At 48.9% G+C, this 20,719-nt stretch overlaps 1 protein-coding gene across 1 annotated transcript; it reads right to left on the reverse strand.

The window, feature by feature from the left end:
• Window positions 1–16,268: 16,268 nt before the first annotated feature.
• On the reverse strand, window positions 16,269–19,143 carry NFKBIA (NFKB inhibitor alpha). The gene is made up of 6 exons (XM_032404567.1): window positions 18,754–19,143; window positions 18,044–18,152; window positions 17,496–17,706; window positions 17,120–17,208; window positions 16,727–16,987; window positions 16,269–16,395 (listed from the first exon to the last, which is right to left on the reverse strand). Exons 1-6 carry the CDS (start codon window positions 18,978–18,980, stop codon window positions 16,348–16,350), a joined length of 945 nt encoding a protein of 314 aa, XP_032260458.1. The 5' UTR covers window positions 18,981–19,143; the 3' UTR covers window positions 16,269–16,347.
• Window positions 19,144–20,719: the final 1,576 nt, after the last annotated feature.

Genomic DNA, 20,719 nt, shown 5'->3' on the forward strand with positions numbered 1-20,719 from the left:
GTGACAGGCAAGATGGGAAAGGAAGCAGCTGCCCTAACTTTACATTCTCAGTAGAAATGCTGAAAGTAACTCTTGAGCCATCTTCATATTCATATATTTATTCAAAAATATTTACTGAGCACCTAACTGGAAACATAGAGTGGAAAAGATACAGGCCCTGCCCTCCAAGGGGGACACAAACAGTGAGAGAGAAACAGCTCTGGCGCACTGTGCCGGTCGCCACGATGTCGCTGAGCAGGAGAAACGAAGGCGCAGCACGACGACACGGACGCAAATGAGCGTAAGATCAACACAGCCGAAGACCGGTACTAAGCGCTGGTCGTGGATAAATATAAGTGTATAAAAGTAAATAAAATGGATCTGGAGGCTACGCAGCAGATTCAGGAGAGTGCTACCTCTACAGAGACGAGAGTAAGGACGGGGTGATAGTTAAAAAGGACTTTTTAAAAGTTCTATGTCAAATCCCCTTTGGTACTGACAGGAGAAAAGTATTGCAAGTAAATATCACACAATGTGATAATTCGAGGGGGTGGGGGAGCAATGCTTTGGTTGAGATATGTACCAGTGTGGGAGGATGGAAGGAGGAGGGTTTAGGAATGCTAGGGAGGTTGGGGAAGGGGTTCTGCAGGCTGAAGAGGAGTCCGCTAGTCCCAGCCAGACCTGGGGCTGGTGGGTGGGGTAGAGGAGGTCTTTCAGCAGAGGGACCAGCAGAAGCGAGGACCTACATTCTGTGGCAAGTGTGTGTGGCTGATAGGGAGGCCACACAGACAGGATAAACTCCTGGGGGCCTCAAGAGCCCCCAAAGGACATTAGCTTCATCTTGGGGGCACTGGAAGGCTAGCTTTGGGGCTGTGTGAAGGTGAACTGGGGGAGGAAGTTACCTTAGGAGACAGGGACAATCCTGTAGTGTCCTGGAAACCCAGTGGTCAGCCCACCACTCACCCACCCGCCCATGGGCAGGCACTGTTCGTCATTGCGGGAACATCAAATGTAGCACAAAAGTTAAGGAACGCAGGATATTTGAGCGGCCCTTACAGGGGTGGTAGTAGCTTCAGGAGAGGAATAGTTGCGGTCAGAGATCTCAGCAACCTGGGGAATCTGAGATGGAAGCAAGGGCCAGGTGGAAGCTAGTTGTCATTTCTGGGGTGTCCAGCACCCATTAAGAGCATTCTAACCTCCTTTGGGGAGATTGCCTCATCCCCACCTCCCTCAACAAAAGAACCTGAAAGAGAGCCAAATCCTCTCCACTCCACCCCCTTCCCTGCCCAGTCAGGACAGGAATGTGGTCTCCACCTGGCCAGTGGATGTTCTTGCGTCGGGTTTCCGATCCTGAACAAGTGAGCTGAGGACAGTGAGTGGTTAGAGGTCGTTTACCAAAGCAGGTGCCCCCACGGTGCTGCAGTCTTGCTGCACTGGCCATGACCTTCTTCTGGCTCTCTAGAGCCCTCAATTCCTGACTTTCCCTAGCCTGGTCTTCCCAATCTCTTGTCTATTTTGTGAGCTCTCCACCCCTTGGGGGCTTCCATCAACTTCCCCTTGGCTTAAAATTAGCTGCGGCTGGTTTACGGCTCATGGACACAAGCATCAGCCTGAGACAAGCCCTCATCTGACAGTTGGCAATGGGGAGTCAGCCAGAGTATCCCACACTCTTCTCTTCACAATATATCTTGTTCCTAATTCATCCCCCATGACCTCCATCCAGATCTGTGTTTTCTCACTCCTGGGCAACTGCAGCTGCTTCCCAGCTGGTCGCCCTTACAGCTCACTCTGCATTCTAAGCGATGCTAAGTGTTACTGGAGCCCTTTATCCTGTGACTTCCTTGCTCAAGAACTTGTTGTAACTCCCTATTGCCTGTCGGTCAAGTCCAGGCATCCATACCCTCCTTTAATCTGGTCCCACCCCTGCCATCTGACCAGGGAGGCCCTGTGTACTCCTTGAGGGGCTCCAAGTGGACACCCACCTTTGCACTTCCCTGCTGGAAAGCCTGTCCCTTCTTGTCTGTCCAAACTCTGGCAAGCATTTGGCTCTCTGGATCTGGTTCGGTGTTCCTAGGGACTTGTCCTGGGTTGGGGCAGTTACTGACCCTCCCTGGGGGCCATTGCTCTCCTCTATAGAAGGCCTGGGATGGGTCAGGTGGTCACTGATGGTTCTTTACAGTTTCCAACTGAACCAATCCTATGCAAAGCCGCCTTCCCCACGCTGTGGTTCACCCCTGTCCTTCCTGAGGCCCCAGCCCTGGCAGAGGTCATGAAGGGACCATGCAAAGACCTCCCTTTCTCTGACTCCTTCCTTCATCATTACAGTCCCATGAGCTGGGTGGGTGCAATTGGCCTTGCACTCCAGAAAAAAGGAGACAGACATTGATCCCAGGTGCACAAAGGCACAGAGCTCACTGTTGGCCCCAGTCACATGGACCAGAGCCTGTGGGGTGTGCAGAGTCCTGGATTTGGTCATGCTGTAGTCTACGAGACTCTCTCCTGGGGGTGCTGGGGCCCAGGCCTCCACCCGCCCCGGCGTCAGGTGCTGCTGCACATGGCCTTCTAACCGTTGTCAGCACTGCGACTTCTCCCTGAAACCAAGCTTTCTGTCAGCACAGATGTCTTGTGAGGTGGACACCCACTAGGCTGGCCCTCCAGCTCACAGTGGCCCTCCTGGTCATCGACCTGCCTAGACTCATCCAGGGATTCAGTGCAGGCTCTAAGGGTTTGACAGGTGTAAACATGCCCCACTTTTGAGATATAATTAGACTAGTCTGAGTTGTCTCCCTGGGAGCGTATGTGGGCCAGGGGTGAGGATATATGTGTGTGGGTGCGTGTGTAAGTATGAATGTACTGGCTAAGAGTGTGGATGTGTGTAAATGTGCGTGTAAGAAAAGAGCAAGATTCACTGAGGGGTTGGCCTGTCTCCACTGGGTGCCTATCACCTGTGAGCTTGGCGACCACAGCCAGGCCCTCCTGCCATGTGACATCCTGTCACGTGACATCCTGTCACGTGGATGAGGGAGAGGAGCTCAGCTGGAGGCCTGGTGAATTCTGATGGCCTCACCACTTCAGTGAGCCTCCAGAGACCTCGCTCTGGGGGATTTGCTACTTGTGGCCCAAACCATGCCCACTGTCACCCTGGGTTATGCTTCTGGGTCCCCTGACTGGCCTTTCTCCTCAGACAGGGTTTGTGAGGAATGCTCAACTGTAGTTAATATGTAGTTAATGTGTTTTAGAACAAATTAAATATGAGAAAACTTCATTTTTTTCCTGATAAAGTAATAGAGAGATACACAGAGAAGATAATTTTAAAAATCTCTCTGAATTATTGTTAATTATTTTTTTTAGGTGTGATAATGGCATTAAAGTTACACATTTAAAATATAGTTCTAGGGATGCCTGGGTGGCTCATTTGGTTAAGTGTCTGACTCTTGATCTCAGCTCAGGTCTTGATCTCAGGGTTATGGGTTTGAGCCCCGTGTTGGGGTCCACACTGGGCAAGGAGCCTACTTAAAATGAACAAATGAATGAATGAATAAATGAATGAATGAAATAATATATAGTTCTTATCTGGGGCACCTGGCTGGCTCAGTTGGTGGAGCATGCAACTCTTGATCTCAGGGTTGTGGGTCCTAGCCCCATGCTGGGTGTAGAGATTACTTAAAAATAAAATCTTAAGATAAAATAAAATAGGGGTGCTTGGGTGGCTCAGTCGTTAAGCGTCTGCCTTCGGCTCAGGTCATGATCTCAGGGTCCTGGGATCGAGCCCCGCATCGGGCTCCCTGCTCCACGGGAAGCCTGCTTCTCCCTCTCCCACTCCCCCTGCTTGTGTTCCCTCTCTCGCTGTCTCTGTCAAATAAATAAATAAATAAATAAATAAATAAATAAATCTTTAAAAAATATATTTAAAAAAAGATAAAATAAAATACAGTTCATATCTTTTATTTTTATTTTTAATTTAATTAATTTATTTATTTGAGAGAGAGAGTGCGCATGGGGTGGGGGGGCAGTGTGCCAGAGGGAGAGGGAGAGAGAATCTTAAGCAGACTCCTCATTGAGCATGGAGCCGGACACACGGATCAATACCACGACCCTGAGATCACGACCAGAGCTGAAACCGAGAGTTGGACCCTTAACCGACTAAGCCACCCAGGTGCCCCTGGTATCTTTTAGGGATAAGTACTAAGATATTTAAGAGTGAACTTATATGACCTTATATGAAGTTATATGTGATGACTAGTGTTATTACTTTGAAATAAGATAGGGAAAGGAGGTGGATAGAAGTATACCTGAAACAAAATTGCCTATGAGCTGATAACTGAAGCCAGAGATGCCAGTTCCTTTTAATATTCTTTCTGCATTTGTATATGTTTGAAATTCTCCATAATAAGTTACACAAAAACAAAAACAACACCTCACCCTTTGATCCAACAACCCAGAAATAACCACCGTTAACATCTTGGGACATTTGTCCACTCAAATTTGTCATCCAAACCCACTTATTATGTTTGGGGGAGATGCCCTAACTTAAAGCAAAAACGCCAGCCACTCACGTTCCCAGCCTCCCTTCTCAGGCACATGATGGAAGGCTCCAGCAATCACACCCTCTGCCCATACCTTGAATCAGAGGCTAATAATGAGAGAGCACGTTGGGTCAACCATTAGGGCCACAGTGGGTCAGCCTAGACTGCAGTCGTGAACTCACTAGCTCTTCTCCTCCTGGAGATTCTGAGGGCTCCCAAAATCCTTCCCACAAATCTTTTCTGCCTAAATTATCCAGAATTAGTTTCTTTGGCTCAAACTAAAAATCCTGGTGGGCAGAACATTTTAGTATAGTTTTTTGCTTACTGAGAAGATTATATTATACAAACTACTCTGTGAGCTGCTTTTTTTTCTTTCACTTAATAGGAGGAAGGCGTCTTTGTAGGTAAACAGAACTTCTCCCTCCTTCATCTTCTCAAACATAGTTAATGCTGCTATAGGAATGAGGGCGCTCTCTCCCTGCCTTTCCTACAAGCGGGCTGGTAGAAGGAAAGGAAGGATCTCCATAATAAAAGTTCACTTTCCTCCTAATGAGGCAGGGTGGGGGACCCTGGATGGCCCGAGGGTGTGCCTGACCAGCTGGCCCCTAACCCTGGGCTCCCGGCAAGGCCCCGGAGAGGGGTGTGCATCACACTCCCTAAGCAGGTTGCACTTCTTGAGACTCATCCCCTGAGCAGCCTGCAGCCTGGCCCGCTGCTGATCGCAGGAGCAGACGTTTCACCTTCCAAGCCTTTCCAGGGCTGCCTGAGGTTACGCGCCTGCAGGCTTGCCCCCGCGGCCAGGGCCCACAACAACCTTCAGTCTCCTAGTCCAGCCCCATGGCAACCTGTGAGTCAGGTCTAGGCTGAATGGGCTCCTCCCACACCTGGAGGCCGAAATGGGCTTGGGGAGGCTGGAGGCACAAGGTCAGGGAGGCTGCAGGTAAGCTCCTTGCCCCGGTTTGTCCTTGGAGAGTCTGGCTCCACAGGCCCTGGGCTTCCCTGAGAGGCAGAGGAAGGAGTGCTCCTCAGAGGGAATGCATGCCAGAGGGAGGGCGTTGCGTGCCTCAACCTTGCTAAAGTGAATAATCCTAATAGCAGGAGCTGTGATGTGCGGAGCTTCTACTGTGTGGGGGGCACTTTGCCAGAGTCCCAGGCGCTACCAGTGAGGTTAAGCCTGGTGGCAACCGCAGGAGAGCTGTACCAGACCCCTTTACAGACGAGAGACTGAGAAGCCCAGCGTCACATGGTGCTACAGACTGGGGCCCAAAGCGGGACCCAGGTTGGCGGACCCGTACGCCTGCCTCATTATGAGGAAAGTGAACCTTTATTATGGAGACCCTTCCTTTCCTTCTACCAGCCTGCTTGTGGGAAAGGCAGGGAGAGAGAGCGTCCTCATTCCTGTAGCAGCATTAATAGTGTTTGAAAAAATGAAGGAGGAAAGAGGTCTTTATACCTACAAAAAGACACCCCCCACATGCTATTAACTGAGCAGTCCCTCTGGAGGCTGCCTCTGTCATGACGGTCACCAGGGGTGGTGTCCCTTAAAGCAGCCTCCCCCAGGCCCCATGGGCACTTGCTCATGGTCCCATTGCCCCCTCAGAGAATCAGCTGAATGTGGTCTCAACTTAAGCACAAATGACCTTGGGCAGGTTTCCCAGCAGGCCCAGAGGAGGTGGAGTTTTCTCTCTCATTTGCAGGTGGGTTCCTACCAGTTGCTCCGAGGATTGACCTGGGACCAGAGATTCTGGAGCCTGTCTGTCTGTGGCCGAGGCCTCTCACCCAAGCCCGGGGCCAGGGCTGCCCCCACAGCTGTGCAGTGAGTTTATAGGAAACTGAGTTTCCTGGGCACTTATAGCAACTCCATCAGTTACCTACCTTTTTTTTTCAAGTTTGTAAAATGTCCGTACGTATGTAATCGCCATACCCAACGTGGGGCTCAGACGCACAACCCCCAAGACCAAGAGTCGCATGCTCTTCTGACTGAGCCGTGCAGGTGCCCCGTATCAGTTACCCTTCCAACATTCCTGGGAGGTACTCTGCCGATGAGGAAATTTTATAAAATAGAAACAGTAGCAAATGGCGTCTCAGAGTAAAACGGGTTTGTGTGGCAGCCGGAGCGACTCGAGGTTAAGGACAGCCGTAGTGGAAAATGGCAGTGGTTAGCAGCTTCAAACATGTTCAGCAGAGGAGGAGGCTCACCCGGGCCAGAAAGAGAGACAAAGGGCCTTGGGGGCCCGAGGGGCAGGGTTTCAGTCCCAGCACTGCCACTTTTCCGGGCTGCGTCACCTCGGACAAGTTGCTAAACCTCCCTGAACCTCCATAAAATTTGGATCATAAGGCCACCTCTGCCCTGTAGCGATCACAGATGGAAAATGGCTGGCATCTAGCCACTGTCTGAGAAAGGATGCCTACTGTTATTATTCACCTGGGTCCTTGGCGGTGTGAATTTGTGATGTGAATTAATGCTTTTAAGGACAGAAATTGTAGCTAAGACTTGTCAATTACAGGTGAAATCATAGAACATGTAAACTGCTTTTTTGATCCGCGCCTCACTTCCTCTGTGCTCCCTTTGTAGAGTTTCCTCTGCAAACTCCCTGCTAACCTACCCCCACCACCCCCCATTGCTCATGGGTTTATGTCCTCAATTTTTAATCATTATAATTTATCAAAATGTGCCTGTCATGTGTCCTCATATTCCTCAGGCCCTTACTCTAGGCTTAATGACTAATCAGACTGGGGATGAATCTACCCCCTCCTGCCCCTTGTTTTGTGTCTACATTAATGTGACGATTCTTCATCTTCATTATAGTCACTTTACTATTCCAAGCTGCTCTTGCCTAGGCAAATAACTTGATTGTTCTTTACAGGAATTTCCTGAAAGACCCATCAATTCTTTAGAGGAAGTATCAACAGACAGTTCATGCTTCAGATGCTTCAAACCTCTTTCCTTAAAAATCTCACCTTGCTGTTTCCAATCCCAAACTGCTCTATCATGAAATTTCGCCAATCGCCATCAAGCCCCTGCATTGAAAGACCCGCTGAAGGGCGCCTGGGTAGCTCAGTCTTTAAGCCTCTGCCTTGGGCTCAGGTCATGATCCCCGGGTCCTGGGATCGGCCTGCCCTGCTCAGGTTCCCTGCTCAGCGGGGAGTCTGCTTCTCCCTCTGTCTGCCGCTCCCCCTGCTTGTGCTCTCTCTCTCTGTCAAATAAATAAATGAAATCTTAAAAAAAAAAAAAAAAAGAAAAGGAAAGACCCACTTAAACCAAACTGGAAATTCTCATTGAGATTTGACCTTGCCCCCCACCACCCTGGGATGCTTTGGGGACCACGGGTGGAGGCCTCTGTGCATAGAGCCCCTCTTGCCCATCGCTGTTGTATGGATTTCAGATCTGGAAAGTACCGCATGCACCCCAGACAGACTCTTCTGTGGTGAATCTGCTGGCGGTATAGTTATTCCCAGTTCCAGCCTCAAAAAGGTGAAAGCTTTCTACTCCATTTAACTTATAAGTTATGTGATATTTACGTATCAATGGTTTAGGCCTCCCCTTCAAACCAGAGGTTCACTCTGTGTTTTGTGGAGAACAACTGAGTTAAGTGCAAATACACAGAAAAGTTTGTGGAGCCCATCCCCCTCACCCCCATCCCCTCTTACCCCTGCAGGCCACACACTGTGGGCCAGGTGGCAAGGTCCTGCCCTGGCAAGTTGCCTCCCAGTGATGGGAGGGTGAAGGTTTGGAAGGAGAACTTTAAAACCCAACTCAAAATTGAATCAACACTAGAACATTTCACCTGAAAGAAGCTCATTCATGAGTCCTTAAAACTTGCATGTGCTTATTTGTTTCGGGCTTCCCTGGAGATGAATATGAAAATACTGCAAAGTTTTAAAACGTCTGACCAAAATGTTTAATGTGGTGGCTTCGGGTACACCTAGCCTCAATCAGAAGTGAACATAGACCACATGACTGGAAACTCCTGGAAGGAGACACATGCCTCACTTCCTTTTATTTAGCACCACTTGAAACTTGACCCTAAGCATTCAGATGAGCTGAATCCAGGTCCCACACTATTGTTCAGTTTACTGAGGTTCCCTAAGATCTTATGTCTTGCAGCCTCTGCATTATTACGTAGTTTCTAGGAGACACTCTTCATTTAACAAGACACGTCAGAAATTCAAACCATCCTTAGTAATATTTATCCAATTTTGGTAGGATATCAGTAACGATTGTGTAAGAACCAGATTCAGAATGGATGAGCTGCAGTCATTTCAGTTAGCGGGATTCCCATGTGTACTTTGAAGCTGCTTTATACTAACAGGTTGGGAATGTGGATCTGGAGCCCACCCAAGCCTGGCGTTGCCATCCGCTGCCTGTGACCTGGGCTGAGTTTCTGTAATTGACTGTGCTTCAGTTTCCTCATAAAAAATATGAAAATAATAATAGTACCTACCTCACAGGGTGGTTTGCGGATTACAGGAATCCATGTTTGCAAAGCACTTAGAATAGTGTCTGAGACATAGGAAGCACTATATACATATTTAATAAATAAAAAGTAAATTTATGATTTTATCCCATGATATATATTATCAGATCAATTAGGTAATATTTTGAAAAAAATATTGTACAAACTGAACATCTGGCAATTTAAAAGACCTTAAAAACTTACCTTTAAATAGTTGAATATTTTCCGGGTGCCTGGGTGGCTCAGTTGGTTAAGGGTCTGATTCTTGATTTCCGCTCAGGTCATGATCTCAGGGTCATGAGTTTGAGCCCCAAATGAGGCTCTGTCCTGGGTGTGGAGCCTGCTTAAGATTCTCTCTTCCCCCCTCCCTCTGCCCCAACCCTCCCCCTCCATAAATAAATAAATAGCTGAATGTTCTTCATATAGACTATATTCAATAAATTTTTTAAACTTTAATTCCAGTGTAATTAACATACAGTATTATATTAGTTTCAGGTGTACAATAGTCAACAATTCCATATATTACTCAGTGCTCACCAAGGTAAGTATACTCATAGGACACCTGGCTGGCTCAGTCTGTGGAACATGCAACTCTTGATCTCAGGGTTGTATGTTTAAGCCCCATGTTGGGTATAGACATTGCTTAAAAATAAATTCTTTAAAAAAAGAAAAAAGAAAAAGATAAGTGTACTCTTGATCCCCTTCCTCTATTTCACCTATCCCCCTACCCACCTCCCCTCACATTTAGGTCTTCAATCCATTTTGAGCAGAGAAATTACTGCTTGTGCTCTCTTCTAGGATTTTGATGGTTTCAGGTCTCACATTTAGGTCTTCAATCCATTTTGAGTAACCATCAGTTTGTTCTCTATAGTTAAGAGTCAGTTTTTTGGTTTGTCTCATTCTTTTCCCTTTGTTCATTTGTTTTGTTTCTTAAATTCTACACATGAGTGAAATCGTACGGTATTTGTCTTTCTCTGGCTTATTTCATTTATACTCTCTAGATCCATCCGTGTTGTTGCAAATGGCAAGACTTCATTCTTTTTTGTGGCTCAATAATATTCTATTGTGTATATATACCACTTCTTTATCCATTCATCTATGGATGGACACTTGGGCTGCTTCCAGAATTTGGCTATTATAAATAAAGCTGCAATAAACATAGGGGTGCATGTATCCCTTTGAATTAGTGTTTTTGTATTTTTTGGGTAAATACCCAGTAGTATGATTACTGGATCATAGGGTTGTTCTATTTTGATTTTTTTTTTTTTTAAAGATTTTATTTATTTGACAGAGAGAGACAGCGAGAGAGGGAACACAAACAAGGAGAGTGGGAGAGGGAGAAGCAGGCTTCCCGCTGAGCAGGGAGCCCGATGTGGGGCCCGATCCCAGGACTCTGGGATCATGACCTGAGCTGAAGGCAGACGCTCAACGACTGAGCCACCCAGGCGCCCCTATTTTGATTCTTTTTTGAGAAACCTCCATACTGTCTTGCACAGTGGCTGTGCCAGGTTTCATTCCCACCAACAGCGCATGAGTTCCTTTTTCTCTACATCCTCACCAACATTTCTTTCTTTCTGTGTTTTTGATTTTAGCCATTCTGACAGGTGTGAGTTTATATCTTCTTGTGGTTTTGATTTGCATTTCCCTGATGCTGAGTGATGTTGAGTATCTTTTCATGTGTCTGTCGGCCATTTCTATGTCTTCATTGGAGAAATGTCTGTTCATGTCTTCTGCCAATTTTTTTTTTTTTTTTAAAGAGAGTGTGAGCACAAGTTGCAGGGGGGCGGGCAGAGGAAGAGGGAGAGAGAGAATCTTAAGCAGGCTCCACACTCAGCGCGGAGCCCGATACGGGGCTTGAGCTAACAACCCCGAGATCATGACCCGAGCCGAAATCAAGAGTCAGAGGCTTAACTGATTGAGCCGCCCAGGTGCCCCTCTTCTGCCCTTTTTTTTTAATTAAGTGGATTATTTAGGGGCACCTGGGTGGCTCGGTTGGTTAAGTGTCTGCCTTTGGCTCAGGTCATGATCCCGAGGTCCTGGGATGGAGCCCTGCACTGGGCTCCCTGCTCAATGGGGAGCCTGCTTCTCCCTCTCCCTCTGCCCCTCACCCTACTTGTGCTCTCCCTCTCTCTCTGTCTCTCTCAAATAAATAAATAAAATCTTTAAAAAAAATAAAGTGGATTATTTGGGGTTTTTTGGTGTTGAGTTATAGAAGTTTTTTGTATATTTTGGATATTAACCCTTTATCAGATATGTCATTTGCAAATATCTTCTCCTATTCAATAGGCTATCTTTTAGTTTTGTTGTTTGTTTCCTTCGCTGTGCAGAAGTTTTTTATTTTGATGTAGTCCCAATAGTTGATTTTTGCTTTTGCTTCCCTTGCCTCAGGAGACGTATCTAGAAAGATGTTGTTATGGTTGGTGTCAGAGAAATTACTGCTTGTGCTCTCTTCTAGGATTTTGATGGTTTCAGGTCTCACATTTAGGTCTTCAATCCATTTTGAGTTTCTTTTTGTGTATGGTGTAAGAATGTGGTCCAGTTTCATTCTTTTGCATGTGGCTGTCCAGTTTTCCCAACACCATTAGTTGAAGAGACTGTCTTTTTCCCATCGCATATTCTTGCCTCCTTTGTTGAAGATTAATTGACCATATAATTGTGGGTTTATTTCTGGGTTCTCTAGTCTGTTCTTTTGATCTATGTGTCTGTTTTTTGTGCCAGTATCACACTGTTTTGATGACTACAGCTTTGTATAGATTCAATAGATCTTTAAAATTAGGAAATATGAAACGATGGCAGCACTTAAGGTTTTCCCTGATATAGCTTAGTCAACTGCTGGTGAAGGCTTCTCATATTCTGATAAGGATAGTGGGGACATTGTCATAGGGAAGCAGCTCTCTGTCCCCCCCTTCTCGGTTGAGGCCTGGTCAGGGCCCCTCCCACACGCCATGCCAACGCCATGCAAAGGTACAAAAAGCTCATTTTAAAAACCAGCTTGTCAACTTCTTAATTAGCAAATCATCCTTCAAATGCATTTCCTTCATGAATTTTTGTTCCTTTCTTGGACCTCAGCTGATGACACCTTTGGCCTTGTATTGTGGCAGCCTCCTTCCTAATTACACTTACTTGTTTTGATGGCAGATTTCTTGGCCTTGGCCAACAGCACTCAGGATCCTGCCCTACTTTCCAGAAGACTCATGCTGGATCATGCTGGATCATCCTCATATATGGCTGCAGAAGTGCTTGTCCCAGTTTGCGGGGGGCGGGGGGGGCGGGGAGGAGTGGGTGCAGGTGCCAGCAAGTGTTGACCTTAAATAAATAAAATAGCATTTTCTTCAAAATGTTATTCAAAATGCTCTGCAGAGTGTGCTCCCTGGACCAGCAACACAAGCCTTGTCTAGGAACTTGTTAGAAATGCAGTGTCAGGTCAGCTGTGGACCAACTGAATCAGAACCTGCATTTCCGCACCATCTCCAGGCTGTTGGAGTACACACTGGGTTGGAGAAGCTCTGGCCTCAGGCATGCACATCATCTGCCATCAATTTGAAGGCTGGTGGCAAATTCTAGGCTCAGTTCTGGAATCCAGGATCACATACAGATGCAAAAATGAATAGTCTATTCCAGCTCATAAGTTCTGAGTCCAGCTTCGCTCCCTGCCGCTTGTCAAAAGGCTACCATGAGTCACTTGGGAAATGGAGTAAGAATAGATAGTGCTGGTCTGGGGGAGCAAATAGCCAACAAGGGTGTAATCTCATAAAGAGTAGCTCTAGGAGCACCTGGGTGGCTCCGTCAGTTGAGCATCTGCCTTCGGCTCGGGTCATGATCCCGGGGTCCTGGGATAGAGTCCTGTATTGGGCTCCTTGCTCATCGGGGAGTCTGCTTTTCCCTCTCCTTCTGCCCCTCCCCCCATTCATGCTCTCTCTCTCTCTCTCTCTTGCTCACTCGCTCTCTAAAAAAAAGGGGGGTAGCTCTAGCGACCTGGGAGGGTACTGCTTTGTGCAGAGTGACATAGTTGAGACTCATCTCATCTCACTGCACTCAGTGTTGGGGGCCCCTGACCGGAGTTCCCATCACACTCTGCTTCATCTTACCCTCTGCTCTTAGGTGTGCTTGTTCGGTTCCCTTTCTGACCTAAGCAAGGAGTTCTCTGAGGCAGAGGCTATGGCTGGTTCCTCCTGGGGGTTCTGGTCCCTGGCACAGGCCCTGAGGAATCATAGTGCTTCATAATGTGAATGAATGAATGAGTCTGAGAGTTCCACTTCTCTAGGATGGAAACACACAGGGTATCTGGTTTTAGTTTCTGTAATGGTCCCTTAAAATGGGGAACCAGCCTGGGATCTTCTTGTCCAAGTACCAGGGTTGGGGAATGCTTCTTGGGCATGTTTCTGACTGGAGTTCTGCTCTGACCTTTCTTGCCAAATGAAACTTCAACTGCACCTAGGGCAAGCTGATGAAAATAGGGAGGAAAGGGGGTGAAGGAAGAACCCATTGCACTGACTCAGTTCTCACGGTCAGCACTTCATCACTTCCAGTAGCTACTGAAGTTTCAAAGCAAATACCCCCCTTCCCCCCCCTCCCCCCCGCCGGCACCTAGCCTCCTGCAAGTCCAGGCCCCACATGAAGGCCTTCCAATTGCTCACACTGGAATTTATCCCCTCTTTAAAGAAAAACCCTTCCTTCTGGGAGGGACTGGGCACATGTGACCTATAAAGGAAATTTGTCCTGAGGATGAGGCAGGCAGAAGGAATCAAGGAACTAAATTCAAGGAAGTTGCTGATGTGATTCTTTATTTCCCTCCTTCTGTCACTTCCCTCTTTCCCAAGACTCCCTTACTTCTACCTGTCCTGACAGGACCTTTGGCTTCTTGGAGAGAATCAGAGTGCCGAAAAGGCTCTCAGCCTGCCGCACTGTTTTCTTTGAAAACTTTTGTTCTTGTTTGCTTAGAAATATGCTGAAGACTCTGTAGATTAGAATGTTTCTGTTCTAAAACTTTTCTTTTAGGGAACTCCAGGCTCCAGCCACCCAACCAATGGCATAAAGGATAGAAAGTAGGTTTCAAATAAAGAGAAGAGAAAGAAAGGAGGTAGAGGAACAGGAAGAAGGATTTGAGAGTAAGAAACTGGGCCCAGTGACCTTGAGATTTATGCAATGGAATCCACCTTGACCCTAGAAATGTGGGAGACTAGGCCCAAATGCTTCAGAAGAGGCCCCTCGCTGACCCATGACCATGGAAGGTTCACCTCTACACAAAAGTCAGTCATGAAGGAGGCTGAGGAATAGTGGGCCACATCCCTTTGTCCCATTTCTCCAACCTTCTCACAGAGCTGGAGTAAAGGCGATGGGCAACTTGGCACAAATTCAGTACCATTACGGGGGGGGGGGGGGGGGGGGAAGAGGCACGTGTGACTAAGAAATACTGAGGGCATCATTCCAAATTTGGAAGCCAAGTTTCCAACCTGTGTTCTTTTGGATATGAGGTGAATATTCCCCACCACCCGTTACCTACCTCTTCTACTCAGCAGCGGACAAAGCTGAACCTAGTCGACATTCCTGTGTGAGATCACATAGCACCTGTGTTCATGTGCTCTGGGATGCACAAGGAATTTCTGTGATGGGCCGGGAGCTCTCTGAGGGAAGGGAAGACTGGTAGAAGGGCCACCACTGTGCTCAGCTCTAGATGACTGAGGCTGCAGGACGGCGACAGGGCTGGCTTTGACAGGTCAGTCCAATTGACAGTAATACACTTCATATATTAAAAGACCCCCTAAGTATTGGCTCCTTTTTGGTTTGGGAGGAAGGTGATCATCATATTTACTTGATTTTGACCGCATTTATGGATCCGGAAAGGGATAATGTAATGGCAAGATTCTCTTAGGTGTAAGCCAAAGTACAGGGATTGCATTTATATGCCATTCTGTATTTTATAGAATGCCATGAACTTTCCTTTACTCCTCTTTCTACCTTGGCAAGAAATGTATTTTAGGGATGAAAACATCCATATGGAGCACTTAAATTTCACAAGTTCTTGACTTCTTGTAGAATTATTCAGTAGAATTAGCACACTGATCGAGCTGGGGAAAAGACTTTTCAAGCTTTTAGTATCATTCACACTACTTCGTAACAATAGGTTGATTTAGAGGTGGAATGCAGTTAAAAGATGTTAACCAACTCTGGAAACAAGAGTTGGAATTTAACTACCTGCCTCTCCTGCAAGGTGACCCCGGACAGGACATTCTTTCTGGACTTGTTTCTTCCCCTATGAAATACAGGATGTTGTGCAATAGCTTGCATTTCTCTCTAGCACCATGTGCCTGGCACTCTGCTATGCTTTAGACGTGCGTTGTCTTGTGCAATCTTAACAGCCCAGTTTATAAATGAAGAAGCCTCAGAGGTGGGTACCTGCTAATAAATGTTAGTGCATGCAGTCCCAATCCTGAGCCCATGCCTTAGGAACTTCCAGCATTATAGTTAAGAACTTTCCCAGTAATACAAAATATGACTTCAGCAGATTTGTCTTGACCAAAATGATTCCTAAAGTGGAGGAGTCCTAGCATAGCTTAAACCAAGATGAAAGCAAATGGCAATGGAGGCTTCCAGCTGTAGGCCAGGCAACTCACTGCCACCCCCACCCCAGGCCTAAGAATGGTGTTTCCTATCATCTTGCAACAGCCTCCCCTCCCACACACAGGGCCCTGGGGCTGCCTGCAAAGCCTCGCAGGGAGTCTGGTGTACACAGTGTGAGAAGCTGCTCTCTGAAAGGGTTTTGTGGCTGGCTGTGGTAAGTGCTCCCACACAGCTCTCCACTTCCCCCAGAGACTCTCAGATTGGGAGCCCCTCAGCAGCCCAAAGAGAATGATCAGGAGAATTCGGTTTGTAAAAATCTGTTTAATAAATACACATCTTAGAAGTACCAAAATAATTACCAACAAAATACACAATGTACACCATTTACAGGAGGATAACACAAACCTTGACAGATAGTGACTTTTGACCCCACATCCCTGCGTGAAAGCTTTAACGACACACCTGGTCGTTACACATCCCACACCGGGCTCAGCCACGGAATCTATGGTGATTCAATCAAAAAGCACAATAAAATGTTGTCCTTTTGTCACATTTTGCATAACCTCCTCCAAAAACCCCACAAAGACGAGGTTTGAAAAAGGTTTTCTTTGAATTCCAATGATCTTTCTTGTCCCCCTTCCGAAGTTCACAAAAATAACAAAATGAGGGCTGATCCACCATAGTAAATGTTTCGGGCCAGGGAGGGTGAAGTGTGGTCTTAAGTACCCCCTTTTGATTTTTTTCTTTTTTTTTTTTTTAGAAAAATAAAACTCTCTTTTTGTACAAATATACAAGTCCATGTTCTTTTAGATACTTTTCGAAGCTCATAACGTCAGGCGCCGGCCTCCAAGCACACAGTCATCATAGGGCAGCTAAAAACAAGAGAAAGAAAAGGCACATTAAACTTCCAGAGCTTTGCCAAAGGTGCTGGGATAATGGTGAGGGCTGTTCCTGGAAACAACTCAAGTATTCTTGCATTCCATTCTCCATAACCCGAATATAAATTAACTTCAGGGGCTGAGGGAGTTTTTCTTTAGTTCTCTCCTTTAAAAAGGGCAAAAAATGAAGACACACTTTTGGGGTACTACTGGTCACGCACACTAAAGTGTGAGAATTTCATTACGTTGAGCCCTTTGGATAAAGAGTCGCTCTAGGGGCCTGGGAGGGTATTGCTTTGTGCAGAGTGACGAAGTTGAGACTTACCTCGTCCTCTGTGAACTCTGACTCCGTGTCGTAGCTCTCCTCATCCTCGCTCTCTGGCAGCATCTGAAGGTTTTCGAGGGTCAGCTGGCCCAGCTGCTGCTGTATCCGCGTGCTTGGGCGGCCCCAGGTGAGCTGGTATGGGGAGTAGCCCTGGTAGGTCACTCTGTTGACATCAGCCCCACACTTCAACAAGAGTGACACGAGATCAGAATTCTGCAGGTCCACTGCAAGATGGAGGGCGGTTCGGCCATTACAGGGCTCCTGAAACCAAAAGGAATTTGAGATGTTTATGGCTGAGTTTGGAATTTCTGCTTGTAACAAGAGCACGTGAAGTCTTATTGAGGAGGGCCTTGCAGCCCTGATGCATTCCATCTGGAGACATGAAACACTCACCTGAGCATTGACGTCAGCACCCAAAGACACCAAAAGCTCCACGATGCCCAAATAGCCATGGATAGAGGCTAAGTGTAAACACGTGTGACCTACAAGAACAATGAAGAAAGTATAACCACTTGTTTCAACCCTCAGATCTCAAGCAGAACTTTCCACCTATTCTTTAGGGAACAAATGCTTCTGAATTTGGAGAACCCACAATCTGGGCTCTGAATGAACTTTATTAAGGCATCAAATAGGCCTTTTGCATGTATATTTTCTCATTCTTTCAAGTGTTGAGAGTTTCCGCCCTTGCCCGGACTCCTAAAGTTGGCCCACCTCTCCCTTCTCCATGTCACCTGCCTTCTGATGGGCAGGGTAGGGCAGGCAGACCTACCATTGTAGTTGGTGGCCTGGAGGATGGAGTAGAGGTGCTGGGTCCTGCAGGTCTGAGTCAGGACTCCCACACTAGCCAGGCAGCCTTGCTCACAGGCAAGGTGTAGGGGGGTATTTCCTCGAAAGTCTCGGAGCTCAGGATCACAGCCAGCTTCCAGAAGTGCCTCAGCAATTTCTGGTTGGTTGGTGATCACAGCCAAGTGGAGTGGAGTCTGCAAACAGAAGAGGAAACAGAAAGAGGGTAAGCCATGGCCCAAACTCAGAGTCCGTCTCCCCCTGAACCCCAGAGATCTCCTGGTCGTGGGTGCTGCTCCTCCCAGACAGGTATAAGGGGCAAGACAAATCCCGGAGGCCCCAGGTGGGCTTTCAGAAAGGCCTCACCAAATCAATGGAATTTTCTTTCCTCTCTAGGACGTTGGCTGATTCCAATGTAAAAGGTCAGGGTAGATAACGACCAGTGATTATTAATTTACAAAGGATTGGGAGCAACTGTGCTAGATGCAACTTCATCACTGGGTCAGAGGCACGGGGCTGGGCATGCCGGCGCACCTGCTGCAGGTTGTTCTGGAAGTTGAGGAAGGCCAGGTCGCCCTTCACTTGGCGGATCACTTCCATGGTCAGTGCCTTCTCTTCATGGATGATGGCCAAGTGCAGGAACCTAAGGGGAAGAGAGGGAAAAACCCCGAGGGCTGGTGAGTGCATTGCGTGGGGCCCAGGGCGGCGCGGGCTGCGGGGGATTGCGCAAGGCCGGGGTTTCTGGAGGCCGAGGCCGCGGTGTTTTCCGCGAGGTTATTATGAGCTGAGTGTTCCTGGCAGGCGCCCAGGGACTTTCCGGGCCCCCCCCCTCTCCTCGGCGGGCGCCGGTCAGACCGCCCCGCCCTCCCGCCGGGCCGGAACGCCCTGTACTTCCCCTCCCCGCCGCGCGGCGCCCGCCAGCGGGGCAGAAACTCCCGCTCCCCCCCGCCCCCCTTTGCAAAGCCGGGGCCCCCCCCCCCCCCCCCCCCCCCCCCCCCCCCGGGGGGGGCGGGCCCCCGCCCCCGGGGGGGGGGGGGGGGGGAGGCGTGCGCGGCTGCAAGGCGGAGCTGCTGCACCGCCGCCCCGGGGTCCGACCCTCATTCCCTCGCCCCTACGCGCAGCCCTCCGCTTTGCACGGTCTCCGGGGAGGGAGGGGGGCGGCGGTGCATAAACCCCGGAGTGCGGCCGCCTCGCGGGCCTCGCGCTGCAGGCCCAGCGTCCCCACCCGGCCCCGCGACACTTACGAGTCTCCGTCCTCGGTGAGCTGCTGCTTCCAGGGCTCGGCGCCCCGCGGCGCCTCCTGCGGCTCGAGGCGGATCTCCCGCAGCTCCTTCACCAACTGCTCGTAGTCCTCGTCCTTCATGGAGTCCAGGCCGCTGTCGTGGCGGTCGTCCAGCAGCCGCTCCTTCTTGAGCGCGTCCCGGGGACCGTCCATGGCCCAGTCCTGGCCGTGCTCGGCGGGCTGAAACATGGCGCGGTGAAAGCTCTGGCGCTGCGGCCCAGGTGCGCTCGGCCGCGGGCTGCGCGCTCGCTGCCTCGCAGTGTCACGGAGGGGAGGACCGCTGGCTGCGACTCTTGTGGGCTCGCCAGCGCCGCCGCGGCGCCCTATAAACGCTGGCAGGGGATTTCTCCGGGGCGGGGTCAGGCGCGGGGAATTTCCAAGCCAGTCAGACCAGAAAAGAGAACTGGCCTCGTCCTCTGCTCGGGAGGGAGGGGGGTGGGGGGGGTGGGGGAGAAGCCTAAACCCTGAGCCGGGTTCATCAGAGAAACTCCCTGCGATGAGCCACTGGGGTCATGTACAGGGAACTTTCTGATGAACGCTGAGTGGCTGGAAAGTCCTCCCGACTAAGGTCCCCTCCCCCGGTACTTCCCTGCAGCTTGCAGTCAGTAATCCCGTCCCTCTGCAAGAAGCCTTCTTTCCCTGGGGTTTCCCACGGTCGATTCGATTTGGGGTCGTCGACTGTTGAGATCCCAATGAACGCAGACCTGCTGGGCAGTTCCTCCTTGGGGTTTGCCGACCGGCCGGTCCTTTCCGATTCTTGATCTTTTGAAAACGGGAGTGGAAATGATGGCTGGACGTCGGGATTTGATTCCCCAAACTTCTCGCTGCGGGGAAGGACGCACTGCGCGTTAGAAGGTCGCAGGCCGCCTCTGCCTTCCTGCCAATGCCAGGCTCTCTGCAGCGCAGGGACATGTAGCCCCCCCCCCCCGGGAGAAGTTGTGAATGCGTTGGCATTAAGAGCCTAAGGCTTGGAGAACCCTCAAATCATTTCCTCGGGATAAACAGCCCTGGTGACTGGAGGAGGGGCAAACACTCTGCCCTGTATTCAGGGAAAATGCTGAACATGACCATCATTTTTTTTTTTTTTCCAAGTAAAGCAAGGTGTTGATCTTTGTAGTAGAGGTTGTAGCTAGCTACCCTGCATGAACAAAATAATTATTGAGGTCATGTTCCCTGATTTGCACCATGCTGCTGCAGAGAATGGATCCTCAGCTTACTTCTGGGTGCCCAGCTGGGTGACTTTGCAGAAGCATTTGGAAGAGGCTGAAGAATAGGTTGAGCAGCGCCTTACCCAAGATAGGGCCTTAAGGATGGCTAAGAAAGTAGTTGCTCAGCATGCTAGAGGAGGCCCCCGGCAGCCCTAACCCCCTTTACCCCCTTGCTGGCTCCGTGCTCTCCCGCCCTGGGAGGGCCTCAGTTGGACCTCTCCAGGCAATATGTATAGCCACCCCGGACTCCTCATCCTCTGGTATCACCCGCAGAAATAGAACTTATGTTCCCACGCCACCCCCATCTCCTAGCCAGCAAGCATCTAATCGAGTTTATCTACTTCTAGAACTGGTCCAGGCAAAATATAGCAACTTGGGTCAGAGTTTTTCAGGATGAGCCCCAGGGAGCCTCTATAGTTTTGCAGAAATTTCTGGTGATTATATTGCAATCATCTTTACCTTGACTGGCCATGTACTAACCAACCAACCAACCAACCGACCGTTTGCCATCTCTTCTCCTTCCACTCCTCCGGCTATCTAAATGGAGGGAAGCTGGGTCCGGGGGGAGTGAGATAAAAAATATGAGGGGGGGAAAAAGCCCTAAAATCAAGAAATAAAACCTTCAGGATAGTAATGATCACACGTTACAATGAAAACTTCCCAAGGATAGACTCCATTGTCTCTGTAGGCATATGATGTACAAAATATACAATTATTGAG

Source organism: Phoca vitulina, unplaced genomic scaffold, assembly GCF_004348235.1.
Source record: "Phoca vitulina isolate PV1807 unplaced genomic scaffold, GSC_HSeal_1.0 scaffold7, whole genome shotgun sequence".
Lineage (NCBI taxonomy): Eukaryota > Metazoa > Chordata > Mammalia > Carnivora > Phocidae > Phoca > Phoca vitulina.

Coding starts and splice junctions, on each gene's coding strand:
- NFKBIA (XM_032404567.1), bottom strand. CDS start 18,980: ATGTTTCAGCCCGCCGAGCACGGCCAGGACTGGGCCATGGACGGTCCC. Junction 17,209..17,495: donor CCAGGCCACCAACTACAATG/GTAGGTCTGCCT, acceptor TTGTTCTTGTAG/GTCACACGTGTTTACACTTA. Junction 16,396..16,726: donor CAGAGTTCACAGAGGACGAG/GTAAGTCTCAAC, acceptor TCTTGTTTTTAG/CTGCCCTATGATGACTGTGT.